Consider the following 16,130-nt stretch of genomic DNA (forward strand, 5'->3'; position numbering starts at 1 on the left):
CTAGAAAAAAGAAGAATAAAAATAAAGAAAATAAAATAACACAAGTACAAGATGTAAACTGTATACAACTAAAGGGAAAGAAAATGAACTAAACTGAAAGTAAGAGTACAATAAATAAAGTTTATCTTATGTTGGAATGGTTTTTTTTTTTTAAACTTTTACCTCAGTGAACCATCTGAAAACTTCATTAATGGCAGTGTTTTGTGTCGTGTTCAATTTCAGACAAACAGAGGTGTAAAAGTAAACGTGCCTATCACTGACAAAACAGTTAACAGACTAATAATAGTGGAGAAGGAGTCGGATGATGAAATGAATGTCCACACTGGAGCAATATGAGTGAAGGGGTTGTCCGCTCCGGTAAGTCCCGCAGTCAAATATAGCCGTGCAGACGTGTCAGTGAGCGGCTGGTCCGAGCAGCCTCCCCCCGCTGTATATATATGTGGACACGCACGCATGTTCACATGAAGCCGTATTATTATAAACCAAGGAGAGGCTGTCCACCATCACCTGCCACTTCCACCTGCGGACGTCAATCACGCCGCGTTGCACGTCGCTTCCCCTGACACGACATTCTTCTCTGATTGGCCCGGCCGCGCTTCGGGGGCGGGAGCTCCGCTGCCCTTCCAGACATTCGATTGGACGTCAGGCGCCTTGGCCGACGTGACGCAGCCTGGAATTCCCAAAGTTCCCAAGTTCACGGGAAGAGAGGAACGTTGTTCCTGCTGGCAAACTAAACGTTTCTGGAGGAAAAAACAGCGAGCGGCTCAAGTGTGAGCCAGCGGGGTAAATACCACGTCTTCTTGGGGTTTTATTCCACTGCGGGGAGCTTGTGTTTGGGGCGGCTGCTAGCTGCTGGGCCTGAATGGGAACGCGGAAGAGTGGGAATGTTCATCCTGCCATCCTTTGTTTACCATCACGAGTGAACCTTGAATTTGGTTGCTACAACAAAGGTAGCCAATAAAATTAGCCTCTTATATGTGCACTACCGAGATTTTGTGCGCATGGTGTTGTCTACCAGTGAGAATTAGCGTTAGTTTGCTGGTTTGCGGATCAATGGGCTGCTCGTGTCTGGTGTTTGACCATGTTTGGTAATTTAACAGCAGATTGACTGAATGGATGGATGTGAATGGACGACTGGCTGGAAATAGTCAGCAGTGGTGAGCAGATTCCTGTTTTGTTCCCGTCTAGACCTCTTGTTTTAACTGCGCAGTGGTGTATTATGGATGCCACCATACTGTTACATAACTTGAATCAACGACAATCTGGTTGTAATCCCGCCGTGTATGGACTCTTAAACTGCACCGTTCTTGCATAATCCTGTCCTCTTATGCTATAGTCTGCATGTGCACCGTGCAAATCCTGCACAAAATAAGGCATAGTCAGTTATTTATGACTACCAGTTACAGTCAGATTCCTGCATGCAAAATCCTGCTGACTCCTCCGAGGCAGATGTGCGTTTGGCACGTTCAATGAAAACACGTTGTTTCTGTCGTCACATGCAGGATATCGTGAAGCCGAATCCGTTCCGTGCTGTGCCAATTCGAGCCTGACGAGGGCGATGTCCGACAACAGCAACAGCACCGGCAGCACAGGCTCCTCCACCAACAGCTGGACCCTCCTCTCCCCCGAGGTAAGAACCAGCTGGGGGGATCCGTGTGTCTGGATGTCATTTGGAGCCCAGTTATTATCCTGTCTCATGAATACGAGCTCTTGTAAAATATGTCGTGTCTCAACTTGCAACCCTGAGCCTCCTTCACGAGAAAATCACAGTGGATGTTTGCAGAGACTCCATCTATGAGTCATAAATTAGATAATAGGTCCAGTTTGAATGAAAAACATGGCTTTATTTTAGGCCTAAATGCACTGTTCTCAGACAGTATTTCTGTATTTCTACAGGCATTGACGTGGATATATTTTTTTTTAATCGGTTTGCTGTTATTTTGTTTGCTTTGCATGTTTGAGGAATCACAGGAGTGCCACAATAAAAGAGATATCTGTTGAAAAATAAGTTTCCCTTAACTTTTGCTTTAATTATAAATTAGAAGCAAACTTCAGTCTGGTTTAGTACAACGTGTTCTTTGTGTTGTGTTCAAATGTAACACAACAGCGTGCTATGACCAAAAAAAAAAAAAAAAAAAAAACCACATATGAGATAAATATGGCGAAAAAATCTAAATATTTCGATTAATTTTACAGCACGTGCACTGTGAGGAGACACTTAATACCACATTGTGTTATTTTGTGACGTCACGTGATTGGGTCAAAAGTGAATTTCTCGGTGGGAAATGCGATTAATATAGATTAAAAATGAATTATGTTTCATCGTAATGAGTCAAAATTAATCCACACCAACCCTGTGATTAATCTGATTAAAAACTGTAATCATTTGACAGCACTAAATATATCATAATATAATGTATGACTGGGCTTCACTGCTAACACATTAGCTTACTCTCAGTTGACAGGCTCTGAAAGGAGCTATGGTGGTTTGCTAGCTGGGTTATGTGTCAACGTTTCCGTCGTCTGCTGAGCTGCAGAACTAATAGGAAGAGGTGCTCGGATGCTAACCGTTCAATCTCATAAACTGTAGCCGGCTGACTACCCCACATAGCAAACGGATGTCATTTAAGTATGAGTGACATGACGGTTATTAAGGACACAGTTATGTTAGAGTTATACTGAAAATGGGGAAATTGCTGTTATTGTTTGAGGAGCAGAGATTGCTGAACAAACTATGTGATGGTACTATTTTTTTCTTTTTCTACATTGTGTTCTTTTAAAGGAAGCTCTCATATTGGACAATATATAGGGTGTCCCAAAAAAATTGACATAATTTGAGATGTCCATATCAGAATGACTACATGGTCAGGAGAAATGACACTTAATAGGATTTATTTTGGACATAAAATGTTTCATTCTACAAATTTCAAATGAAAAATTCTGGGAGATGGTAATTTTAGAATGTTCCAAAGTTATTACAAATGTTCAATGTGTGCGGCGCTTCTAAAACTTCTGGGTGTCCAGATCCTTTTTTCCAAAACAAACAGCCTTCCTCTTGAAACTTCTTATGCCACGTCCAAATCTACTTTCCTGTCGGCGCTTGTTTATGAAATTTTCTAACAAATTCACGTTGCACATTCACATTTGACTGAGTCTGGGCATACTTCAATACACAGAACACATTTTCCGTTGTAGTAAACGGCATGTCTATTCCTGAAAGCAGAAAAATAAAATTATTACACTTTTTTAAACAAAAGAGAAAACAAATTATTAGGTGATGAAATGATGTCACATTTTTTGGGACACCCTGTATGTGCCGATTACAGTAGGCTCTAGTGTAGAGCAAACATCACAGCTGGGTATATATACTAATATATCAGGTCTGGAAAATTATCTGTCAATCCGATAATTCTCTGTCTCCTAATCTGTCACTTTATGCTTAAAATCCCATCTGACAATAATGGATGTTACATTAAGTCAAACTAATTATAACTTCTAGCTGCTATTACCATGTATTTCAGAAATCATTATGGAAGAAGTCTGACTCAGTCACTTGTTTATTATTAATTAAGACAACTAAAGGTCACACTGCAGAGAAAATTAAAACCCTATGACCCAGTTCCAATAATGGATGGCCACTTATTCTGCAGCACAGGCTTTCCGTATGCGTGGGCGAAGATGCGTGCCTGTACTGGGTGCACTGCAAATGTCAAGGTCATTGTTGCCAATAACAGCACTATAGGTGTTAATATAAAAGCTTGTGGGAAGCCTGATCTTATTGGATCTTCTTTCTCTACAGGAGGCTGCAGTTGAGAATGTGGGGCCTGTGGACGATGGCACGGAGAGCCTGGGCGACGTCCCCAGTCTCTCTGAGGAGCTGGCAGGTAGCGTGGCCAGGTGGCATAAATAAGTCAGGCTGCTTTTAAACTTATTGTTTGGTTCAATATTTTATTGTGTGAATGTTATTTCAGGAGCCGCTGCTGAATTCAAACCAGGTGACATACCTGCAGAAACTGTCCTATCTGAGGAGGGCCATCAGGTTGGTACATGTTTAATCATGCAGTAATTTATTTAAGGCACGTCAGACCAATAAACCACATCATTATTAAGGAACCACAATCCTGTTACTGCATATTTGTTATTACCAGTAATAGTTTATGGATTATCATTTGACAGATAACACTTTAGGTCTGTATTACCAACTAGATAGATAGATAGATAGATAGATAGATAGATAGATAGATAGATAGATAGATAGATAGATTATTGTGCAAAATTGTTGATATTTACAATAAGGTGCATTTATTTACAATTTTTTTTCTACATGTTTAACCCTCCTGTTGTCCTTATTTACAGGCACTAAAAAATATTGTTTCCTTGTCTGAAAAAAATTTAAAAATTCAGAAAAAAATTCCCCAAATTTCTGAAAATTTGCAAAACCTTCAGGAAGAAAATTCCAATGATTCCTTCAAAGTTTCCCTTAAAAGTTTTATTTTAAAACAATCCCTCAGATTTGGCAAGGAAATTCCTGTAAATATTTTCAAAAAATGAGTAAAAATCTTTCAAAAAAAATCCCAAAAATATCTAAAGTGATTACATATATATCAGTAAAACTTGTAATGTTTTCTTAAGAATTTTCACAAAAAAATTCAACCAAAATCCAGCAAAATTCGCTGGATTTTGGTTGATTTTTATGTAAATGTTCTTAAGAAGCATTTTTAACATTTCTTTTTTCCACCAAAATATGTTCAAAGATTTCCCAAAAATGTTGAAAATGTGGACATCAGAAGTTTCACTGTGAAAATGTTATTTTTCCACATTTACAAACTTTAAACCGGGTCAGTTTTGACCTGCAGGGCGACACGAGGGTTAACAACCATAAAGGGACAATTGTGTCATGCAACTTGTAAAGGGAGGCTAAAAACAAAATAAAATATAGCTGCATTAGACATTGTATTTACAGTAAGGTGACTTAAAGGATAACAACTGTTTCAGTCTTACTATATCAGTGCTTATGCTTGACATAAATTGAAAAATTGAGACCTGTTCACTTGAAAGTCACACACCGCTCTGGGCACAAATTTGCAAAATAACAGAGAACTAACTTAGATAACACTGTCTGAGGAAAAGCAGATGGATTAAAAGTCACTAAATAGATGACCAAATTGTTTTAAAGTATTCGCAGGTAACTTTTTTTTTTTCTTACTGCCCTTATCATTAGGTGTGTCAAGAGACCTCCCCAGAGTCCAGTGAGGGTCCCGTCCCTTCTAGTCCATCCCGACTGAGCCCTCTTCCACTGAACCTCCTGGATCCTCCCGACCTCGACCTGGAGAGTCAGCCTCCAGTCATCCATGACATTGTAACCAGCTCCCCCAGTGACAACGAGAACCAAGGAGCCATGCCGTTTGTCACCAACATTGATTTGGGAGCGCAACTTGATATTCCAGTTGTTGAAATCCCCTCAGCTGAGCCTGAAGAGTCCTGCTCTGCTGCAGTCATGACTGAGACCTCTGTGGAGCATGCACTAGACCCGGCCGCTGATATTGGACCGATTCCTGCAATTTCTGCTGAACCCGAGGTTAACGTCCCCACAGAGACCCTGGCAGCCACTGATGCTCCGTCTCATGTTGAAGCTGATGTCAGCTTTGTTCCAGAGCCATCAAGCTTAGTCCCAGAGAGCCTGGTGACAGAACAATCCAGTGAAGAAAGTCCTGCTCCAGAGACCGTTGGTTCAGCTGAGGCAGAGGAGGAGGAGGAGGCTGCTGTTGAAGAGGAGCCAGCAAAGCTATCCGAGACAGAATTCCAAGATGAGAGAGAAGAAGAAGAAGAAGGTATAAAGTAATCTTGCAGGAGTGTATGAGAAATTTTAAAGGAAGACATTTAGTATTCTCATTTTTTCTACTTTTATTTTTTGATGCTTTTCTTGTGGAAAATTTTAGATTTTCAACTCACCAGATGTTCAGAAATCCTTCAAATTTAACAAATAGAGACAAAAAATACAATTTGGTTGCACAGGTCATAACTCATTGCTGTAAAATTCCACAATCTTTAAATATTTGTGAGCAGAAATGAGGGCACAAATCAAATAAGTTGGGCGATCCTGCTCTTGTAGATGAGATGATCTAATCTCAGACTGCTTCAAAATGTATTAATGTATTTATTTAATGGACTGAAAATCACTTCCCTCTGGTAGCTGCCCCCAGATACATCTATTTTTTATTGTTATACTTTTCAGCCATGCCAATCTGACCACTAGTTTTTCGAATATTTTACTCTACACCAAAGAGTTGGACAGGCTTCAGTCTTTGCCACGAACTGGACAATAGCCCAAATAATAATAATAATAATAATTATTAAAAATGTAACAAAAATGCAAGATAGGAAGGTGAAACCAGAAAATATGAAAGAGCAACACAGATAAAAGGAAGAATCTATCATTTCTTCTAGTTACTTGTGGGAAACAGACAGCAAAGGGCAAACGTGACTTTAATTCATTTCGCTGTGTGTTGTGTACAGATCTTCACTTCTGGAATAGCACATGGCCATGTGTTTGTTCATTGTTAAGCTATCTGAGAAATACGCAAACTAATACATGCAAAAATTTTGCTTGCTGAAATTTATAAGGTCTTAAATCCAAGTGGCAAAAAACTGCAGTTTCCCAGATGGCCACTAGAGGCTGGAGCCAAAAGCGAGTCAATCCCTAAAGACCCCAATGGTGAAATGGTCACATTTACAGCAGAAACAAACATATTTTACAGCCTGGTACAAAAATGTTGTGGTCTGTATAGCTAAATTCCCCACTGATAACCACACATGTGGTCACATTTTAAAAAAGTTCTTGTTAAAATTGTATTGAGGATTAAAGTTATGTGTTATTAAGGGCATAGGTCCTGAAACATTTGCATGACCCAGCTTAGCTCCACTCATGCTCCTCCTCTTTGCTCATTTTTGGATTTGATGCAAGTTAGGAAGAGTCAAGACATGTCAAGGGGGTGATGGCTGAAACCACCACACTGGGCTTTAAAATCACTCTTGAGGAAGTCTAAATTTCAAAAGAATTTATCTTTATATACAGTCAATACTTAAACCTATATATTTTCACTCTGACTCTCTTCAAGGCAGGGCCTCAAGATCACATGACAAAAATGCCATTTAAAGTACCGCAACATGTTAGTCAGCACTGTGCTTTCGTAGAATCTCCTCCCAAACATAGTTACAATCGATCATATTATCATAAGCCACCACACACTGAAGCTGGGGCTTCTGAGACCCCCACAGAGTCTGAGCCTCCGTGGCAGTTAACAGCTTTTCCCTGCTGGTACTGCAGCCTTGAGGAAAGTTAAGTGCTTTATGGCTCTTTGTAATTAGCACAATTCCATGGAAGGAGAAGATGAGAGTCCTCTTGCAGAAGAATTTGTTAACATGTTTCTTATCTGTGTCACGCTAGCAGCTGGAAAGCGATTTATCAGAATGACAGGGAGGCCTACACCCTGCAGAGAAAATGAAGAAACCCCCATGCATGAAATTACTGTTGTTGTAATTTAGTGAGAATGTCATCCATTTCCACAACCAGCACTGAGGTTTTTTTTTGTCAGACATTTTTCACAAGCTGTTTACACACTGTTGTGTTGTGCAGTTCATGTGTATACTTGATTCTGGTATTTTGAGCGAGGAAGTCAGCCAGAAGATAATTATGATTTTGGAAATAACTCCAGTTCTGACACTTAAGTCGCCAAAGATGTCGAGATGATTTGTTGAAGTGGCTCGGGGCCACAGTTGAATACATGTGGTTTAGGTTTATCTGTCAGAAAACTACATTCTAAAATGTGTCTTGTGAACTTCTCTTTCTTCTCTTAGAGCCATCCAGCAGTTTTGATTTGGGCGACTCCAGCAGCATCGATGACGGACTGAGGAGGAGGAATGTGCCCTCCTTTGAGGCACCAAGACCAAGAACCTCCGACGAGGAAGACGAGGAAGAGGAAGTAGAGTTTAAGCTGGCTGAGAAGAAGGAAGACAAGCCGTGGCTCTCGATGAACAAATGCATTGTGGGTGCACTGGTCCTGCTCTTCTTAGGTTCCCTGTTTCTCTCAGGTGAGTTCCTCTCATGTGTAGCTAATTCTGCTAGCTTGCTTCTGCTTTTCATGGACAAATCAAGTAATTCATGTATGGTGTCCATTAGCAGAAAGATTAAAGCCATTTCTGTAAAACGTCACTGCTGTCACCTCACCTTTTCCCACCTGATGCATCAGAGGCGACACAGCTTTAACCCTGTAAGACCCCAAAAAAGAAATAACGAAAAAACAAAATCAAACAAAATTTTTATTTTTTTTATATATATATATATATATATATATATATATATATATATATATATACATACATGCATGCATGCATACATACATACATACATACATACATACATACATACATACATACATGCATACATAAACCCAAGTATAGAAAAAAAATTTGGAAAAAAAACGTAAAATAAAATTCAACAAAACTAATTATATATATAGATATATATAGATATAAATAACAGAAAATAATAATAAAAAAATAAAACTGATGTATTTTTGCAGCCGTGGGTTTTACAGGGTTAAGAGTTCATGTAAATATTTTCAAAAAGTTACTTTGCTACACTTCAACTTATTTGACAATGCCAGTGTTTCCAAATTACATAAGCACGTTTATTTCCAGACGTCAGCGATAGTTAGATGTCTGTCTTTAGATTTTGTTGACTAAGCTGCACTATGTCAACAGGTTTCCTCTCTGACGTGGATAAGGGACCTCCAGTGGAGATAATTTTTAAGTGTAAGCTTCTGCGCTCACTGGCTAACGCTCAGTAACCTGTCCAAGCACTAATCTGACCTGGCAGTTCATGCAGTGGCAGCAGAAATAGGCAAATAACATGCACACTGAATTGTGTAATAACGCTCTTTATCACTGTTTTGAAGGACACGCTGGATGTTTGCGGCGCTTATGTCAAGGGGGGAGGGGATGATCTATTGCTGGGAATGTGTTCTTTTTGCTGCAGAATCCATCATATTTTCTAATGAAATAGGAAACCTGCATAAATTAACCTGTTGTGCACCAGCAGTGGCCTGAGCTCAAAGAATGTGCTTTGCAACTTAAGCAACGAAAGCAGCTTATGCTGTTGTAAGATGGCTTGGCAGCTGTGTGTCAATAAAAAGTGTCGCAACACGATGTATAAAGGTGGTGTTTTGTCGTCTGACAGGTGACTATGACGACTCTGAACTGGGTGATGGAGAACAAAGCCAGGTCTGTTTCTACTGTCTCGTAATTCACTCACACAGTTCCGTTTAAATGAGAAATGTCTTAAAACTTTAAAGACAAATGCTAAACACGAAAAGACAGTACATTTTAAAAAATATGTCTTCTATTTATGTGCCAATGATTTTCAATCCAGGACTGGCTTAGCGGTGATCCACAGGATATGAAAGAGCTATTGGATAAACTGACACAGGAAAACCAACAAATCACTCAGCTAGAGGCTCAACTGAAGGTCAGTATAGAGTCATATTCATGCTAATTATTTAGCTTTGGCCTCTCATGATATTTCAAGTGAACGATTTAATTATTGACCAAGTTGAGCTGCGTCTGGGTGTGACTGAAACCTTTGAACCGCATTATTTCTTAGTCTCAGAAAGAAGAACTGGACTTGGCGCTGAAGGCAGTAGCAGCAAGTGGCGATGAGCAAGGTAAAGCGGATTTGGAACAAGAAAATGCTAACCTGAAGTTGGAGCTGTCGTCTTTGCCGGAGCTGAGGAAAGAGCTGGAGACTCTGAGAGCCAGAGTGACTGAACTCAGCCAGCTCACAGGTATATGTCAATATCTGCTACATACACTTTAATGTTCAGTGAAATGCAAAAAAGAAAGCAGCTGTGATATAAAAATGGATTCGTCAGAGTGCTGATCTCTGATATAAATAAGTATTAAAGTCATTTTAACTTTGATATCTTGAATCCTCCACAGCTGATCAGAAAATACTCCCAGATGCTTCTAGCTCAGCCTCTCAGCCTGATGACAAAGATAGTCAGAGGAACCAGAAAGCAGCTGCACCAGAGAGGAAAAAGGACTCAAACGAAGGGGGAAAGCTGAAGGAGGAGCTCCAGCGGCAGAAAGTTCTTTTGGAGGAGAGCAAGAAAAGACTGGACGGGATGAAAAAAGATGGAGGTGACAGAAAACGAGTGAGGGACAACTTGGAGGAGATCCAGAAGAAACTCTCGGAACAAGTTGAGAGGTGGGGGAAGAAGAAGCCGCACGAGTCCAAATGGAAAGGGAACAAAGGCAAGAACGACCACTGGAAGAAAGAGGAGAAGAAGGAGTGGAGAGGAGAGAAAGACTGGAAGCACAGCAAAGAAGGAGGATGGAGGGACAAAGAGGAGAAGAAGGAGAAGGAGTGGAAGTCTCAGAAGCAAAACTCTCACAAAGAAGCCTGGAGGAAACACCAGGATGAGTGGGAGAGGAAGAAGGACGAGCGTAAGATGGACAGAGAGCAGCGGAGGAAGGAGAAACCGTGGCACAGCAAGCCCGGAAAAACCTCCCATCATCAGCACCAACATCACCATCACCAGCCTCGCCAGCCTCATCAGTACCACAACAGCGACTTCTGGAGAGACCAGGAACAGAAGCTCCAACGCAACGTCCGCCCTCAGCTGGGCTGCACATCCGTGGACGAATGCGCCAGCAAGGAGGGGCTCTACCCGGTGGAGCTGTCCGAGTTCGAGGAGCTGCTGGAGGGCTACCTGAGCAAGCTGGAGGGCTCCTCACCGGAGAGCAAGGACAAGATCAGGAAGCTGACCACGGAGTTCTTCGAGGACGGCGTCTTTATCCACGACAGGGTTCTTTTTAGCGACTTTGCCGAGGACGTGGCGGACATTCTGGAAGACATGGTGGACGTTTTAGAGGACCACGGCAAGAAGGACGACGACTCCCTGGAGGAGGAGATGGAGGAGTTTGAACGAGAAGCCCTGTGGAAGTTTGCCGCCACGGCTTAAAAAAAACAGACAGAGAGGAGAGGAGTAAAATCCAGCTTGAAGATACAGCACAAGTGGTTGTTTTCTAGGACATTTCTTGCCTACCTTCTCCTCTTCAGAGCTGTAATTGTAGTAGCTTCTGGTACAGAGTGGTTGTGCCTCTCATAAATGTGTCCCTTTGAGTCTCTAATTATAAGCTAGACTTGTATTTGTCATTTTGGACTTAGTTGTTGTTACCTACCTCTGTCAGGTCATGCCTCCTAAAGCAAAGTCCTTCAGTAACGTGTCGTGTGAATCCTCCTCTGCTACTTAGTGCTCTACATAGTGCATGTTGAAGTCATGATGTAAATTTAAACTGATAATATTCAAATCACACACAGAAAACAAAGTCTTAAGGTGATGGTATATGCAAATAATTCTGCTTGGCAGCAGTGCATAGGATAAATCAGAAAAGTTTCTATAGTATTACACAAGTTCACGTCAGTAACAGAAAAAACCTGTTTAATTGACTGTTAAATACCTTTCTGTCATTTGATTCGATGTGTTTTGTGGGAAAACCACCGACCTCCTCTCCAAGCAGGTTAAAACAAATGCTAAGACGTTTTTGCAGATACCATTCGCCTCAAGTCAGGTGTAACTGTCCAATCCCAGAGGATGAGATCCCGGTTCTTTCAGTGATAAGAATCATATCAGGTCAGACCAGTTTTGTGTCAGCAGCTGACTGCAGACCGTTTGATTTTCTAGACGTGAAAGACTTTTCATCCTCTGAATCCAAACTGTCAGTTGATGGCAGATGTGTGGAACAAACCGGGAGATAGTTTGTTAAAAAAAAAGTCAGTGCTGCTCGAAATACAAAAAGCAATAGGACAAAGTTATAGCCATAGTTCAATTGATAACCGCTAAACCACTTTAGCACTTTTCTCAGACATTTGAGGAACAAATTTTTTCACTTTTCATTTCCATTTTGTTCTTTTTAAAACCATTCTTTAGTATCTTTTTGTAAAAAAGCCATGGGGACCTCTGACACATGATCTACTTTTAGAGGTTAGTGATCTGTAGTAATCCCTGAAGAGTTTCTTTAGTTAATTTCATTCAGATTGGCAACCAAACCACTATTTTTTTCTTTGCGTTTGTTTCACAAATGATATGAATTGATATGCATGATTTAGATGAAATTATTTGGGTTCAGGAAAAAAGAAAAACAAAAAAGATGTTGCATTTCACTTTATTTTTCAAATTTCTTAGTTGAATAAGCCCAGCAGAGATGAGACAAAACAGCACAAAGCAGAGTACTGCAGTATTTTTAGTGAAGTTTTTGTTTTACTTTCCGATTCAGATTCGATGTTTCCGTCTTTGCGTGGAAGTGAAGTTAAAATAGACAGATTGTGATTGTTGGCTTCCATTTTTCAGTGATTGAAAGAAGCTTTGAAGTGTTTCATGTTTATTTATTCTGTCACTACACTGCAGCTCTTTTCTTATTTTTATCCAGAAGAACCACAGACTTTGTCCCACGCCGCGTATGTTGAATGTGGAAAAAAATGGTTTTCATTTCTTTTTGGTTTTCAGAATTTTTAGCTCGCCAGCTACTGCTTATGTGCCTTTATTAAGTATCTAAATATCCTAGACTGAACAAGAGGTCTTTGATTTCATTTGCTTGTGCAAGATTAAGAAGTTTACACTACTTGGGGTTTTCCTGCTGTTTATCGGGCAGAGAGTGAATGTCGTAGAGTTTACACATTAAGTGTTGAACCGATTTTTCGTTGAAACTTTCTCTGCTGTTTGTAGAGGGCAACGTTTTTTTCTGAAGGTTTCTAGACCAAAGTGATGGAAAGAAAGCATACTGTAATCTCAACATATGAATCCTTTAAAAGAGAGTCTAATCAATATTTGAGAAGTATTTTTTGTCTTTGTGGGACAACAGTGGCTGGATGTAATTGATCCCTGAATGATCTCTTATTTCTCCCATCATCAGTTATGTCCTCTTTTAGGGAAGTCAGTGTTAAGTTCAATAAATTTTTCACCATTAAGTATGTAAATAATGTCTTTTTTTAAAGCGATTCATTCATTTTTATGCACAGATGTTTGTTGTGTTTTGATAGTGGTGCATTTTAATAACTCAATGTGATGTGTTAGTGGTAAGTAATGACGTGTGTTGACTCAGTGTGACCATTTTAACACTGAAAAATGTAAAGTGATACCCGGCCGTGACTCACTCTCTGATGGGAAGCGGAAGTGTTGGCATGACAGGCATGTGCTGTCAGAGCCGTGATGCCAGGACATAGTTACACCCAGATTAAATAGTCGGAGCAGCAGCTTTTACACGTTAACAGGCACGAACTCACTCCAAGCCAGCCGCTGGCCTGATATGCCGATGAACGAGAATGTAAGCAATGATCGAGAGCAAGTCGGGTCATTATGAAACCACAGGGAGAGCTTGTCATTCTTTAAATTCTACAAACAAGTCACCGTAGAGGCATTTCAGTAGGCATTCTTCGTCCTCTCTTCCGGGGAGGGCCGTCTATGTGGCTTCTTTTCAAAGTATGACATTATTCAAATGAATAGAAGGTAACTGGAGTGCAGATGGGGTTAAATATCCCCCCAAAAAAGTGCTAAAACACATAAAATGTATTTCTTTCTGTAGGATGGGTTCCATGTTTGTCCTCGTTGCCGTATTATTTGAGTCATGTTTTGTATAAACTAATTACCGCTTAGCCATGCATGATTCCATCTCTTGATTAGAGCGGCCTGATGCCATCTCTAAACCCCTTGCTCTGCTAAAACACACAGAAGTGGGTTTTGTGCTATCATCAGTACAAATCTGCCCTTTTGTAGGACACAGTGGCAGTTTTCTGTTTTGTGTGTTTATGTGTGCACTTTTTTTTCCTTTTTTTTGATGAACGTCTCCAGAGTGATGAGGGCACCCTGCTGCTGTTTTCCGCTGATGTGTGCACGACTGGTGGAGGTGAAGCGTATATATTCAGAGAGGTGACGGTCAGAGTGGACGGACGAGGCTCTTGGTACCACACTGTCTTAACACAGCAGGTAAGAGGATTTTCTGTGCTTTTTTTTATTGCAAGACTGATTAAATGACTCTGTGAATGCTGTATTTAGCTGTTTTGTTTCTCTCTTCATTCACTTTGCAGCACACATCAACATGGAAGCAGCCATCAACACTCTGACCACCCAGTTCAAGAGCTACGCTGGGAACGATGGATCCGCCAGCACCCTCAGCAAAGAGGAGTTCCGCAGTCTGGTGACTTCACAGCTGCCAAACCTGGTCAAGGTGTGTCTCCTGAGTTGCCTCTTTGCCTGCTGATTTCTGTCCGGTTTTTAAAAATGTAGCAGTGTTTGGAGCCTCTTGACATTTTACTGCTTTGTCTTTAACCCCCTAAAACGCACTGTTGCAAAAATACATCAGTTTTATTTCTTTTTTATTTTTATTTTATATATATATATACATATATTATTATTTGCTCATTTTTTTCTGTATTTGGATTTTCCGATTATACATAAATAATATATTATACATAAATGTGTATATATATATATATATATATATATATATATATAAAAGAAAATAAAACTGATGTTATATTTTTGCACCAGTGGGTTTTACAGGGTTAAACTATATTACTCTGAGTTTATTGCTTTTAGCTCTGCTGGTATTTCCCTTCATAACAGATCCAGTTTTTGCCACCACGTGGTTTGGCAGATGTTAAGCAAAGCCCTAAATACCATCATCATTTTATGGGTTGCATATGTGAAAAAAAATCTACTTTATCATGTTGTAAATTGCACAATTTATACACTTTGCTTGTAAGGAAAAGGCAATATTGATTCCTTAAAGAATTTAGTCAATTTGCATTTTCTAGCCCTGTTCTTATGTCACATTCAAGCACTGCAAGCTTTTAGTGCTCTGAGGAACAACATGTGACAAAGTCCATGAGGTACCATTTTTGAATTCATTAAAATAATTAAATCAGTATCTCCAGCAAAGAGTAATGTCTTCCACATGCTAGTTTTGTCTGACTAACGGGATAAGTGTATTTAATTTACAGGGAAGCAAGCAAATACCATGTTGGTGAAAATGCAGCCATCAGATGTAGTTAATTAGACTTTGATTTAATTCATGCTGAAATGTCAAACCGATCAAATGGTGTCGGTGTAATGTAGGATTGCATCTCTATGAAAGTGGAATGGCACATTTCAAAACATACTTTAACTTAAAGCATGTTTTGTAATGGTAACTGTAACAGATAGAGTTCTGTTTTCTACAGTTTTTAAAATATAGAACATGTACATAAATAGAATAAATATGTGCTTTTGATGGCTGTTATTGTCAAGAAACTGTGTGACTGTAAAGCAACTAGTTTTCTACTTCTATTTATTGCTTTATTTAGCCATTAGGTGGCAGGACAGTCTTTCAGAGAGTGTTTTGTGCTGCAGCTCAGTGACCTCCTAATGATCTCCTCTCTGTGCTCCCCCACAGAACGCCAGCGACCCCGGAGTGATCGACCAGCTCATGGGCTCGCTGGACGCAAACAACGACGGCGAGCTGACCTTCACCGAGTTCTGGGATCTGATTGGGAAACTGGCGAGCAAAGAGGGAGGCTTCAGCCAGTAGAGCTCGCCATCTTCTGTCACTCTGAGCCGATTGTGCAACAAGCGACCAATCGACTGGCCCTCCGGCTGTAAACACAGCAGCATTTGAAATTCTTTTATCGCTACACCAGTGCCACATCTGTAACTCTTTAGTTAACCATTTGTTGAATGCGGGGAACTTTGAATTAAAGGCTTCATTGTCGTTGAACCCTCAACCAATCGACACGCTGTCTGCTGTCATTCATTCAGCATGTTATATGAAGTCCTGCCACACACATTTGAGCAGGAGTGTATTACAGCCTTGATTTAGGGGCCTGTAATCCTATATCCACTACCGCCGCCACAACTACACCATCCAGACCAGATCTGGTTCCATAGAGCTTCATAATGCCTACACAAAGCTGCCTATCCAAGCATTAAGCAGGGATGATGCAAAAGCATAGCCTGGTCTTTACTGTGTGTCACTGAGGCCTCGGTTTACGGGGACATCAGGGCCAAATGCATCCCATTATGTTTGGGAGGGCCTAT

The 16,130-nt window shown here is 40.4% G+C and overlaps 2 protein-coding genes across 5 annotated transcripts; both read left to right on the forward strand.

Annotated features, from left to right (window-relative positions):
• Positions 1-483: 483 nt before the first annotated feature.
• Positions 484-13,027, forward strand: pbxip1a (pre-B-cell leukemia homeobox interacting protein 1a). 4 transcript variants are annotated; one of them, XM_023261104.3, is made up of 11 exons: positions 484-783; positions 1,503-1,630; positions 3,800-3,884; positions 3,972-4,039; positions 5,222-5,831; positions 7,858-8,091; positions 8,764-8,814; positions 9,239-9,282; positions 9,431-9,526; positions 9,662-9,842; positions 9,997-13,027. In XM_023261104.3, exons 2-11 carry the CDS (start codon positions 1,559-1,561, stop codon positions 11,019-11,021), a joined length of 2,466 nt encoding a protein of 821 aa, XP_023116872.2. In that variant the 5' UTR covers positions 484-783; positions 1,503-1,558; the 3' UTR covers positions 11,022-13,027. The 4 variants fall into 4 exon arrangements, with proteins under 4 accessions (XP_023116872.2, XP_054873646.1, XP_054873647.1 ...); XM_055017671.1 differs by lacking the exon at positions 484-783 and adding an exon at positions 796-950; XM_055017673.1 differs by lacking the exon at positions 484-783 and adding an exon at positions 1,032-1,157.
• Positions 13,028-13,889: 862 nt separating this feature from the next.
• s100a11 (S100 calcium binding protein A11) lies at positions 13,890-15,825 on the forward strand. The gene is made up of 3 exons (XM_023261106.3): positions 13,890-14,042; positions 14,144-14,283; positions 15,490-15,825. Exons 2-3 carry the CDS (start codon positions 14,155-14,157, stop codon positions 15,622-15,624), a joined length of 264 nt encoding a protein of 87 aa, XP_023116874.1. The 5' UTR covers positions 13,890-14,042; positions 14,144-14,154; the 3' UTR covers positions 15,625-15,825.
• The last annotated feature ends 305 nt before the right edge of the window (positions 15,826-16,130 follow it).

This window comes from Amphiprion ocellaris, chromosome 15 (genome assembly GCF_022539595.1).
Source record: "Amphiprion ocellaris isolate individual 3 ecotype Okinawa chromosome 15, ASM2253959v1, whole genome shotgun sequence".
NCBI lineage: Eukaryota > Metazoa > Chordata > Actinopteri > Pomacentridae > Amphiprion > Amphiprion ocellaris.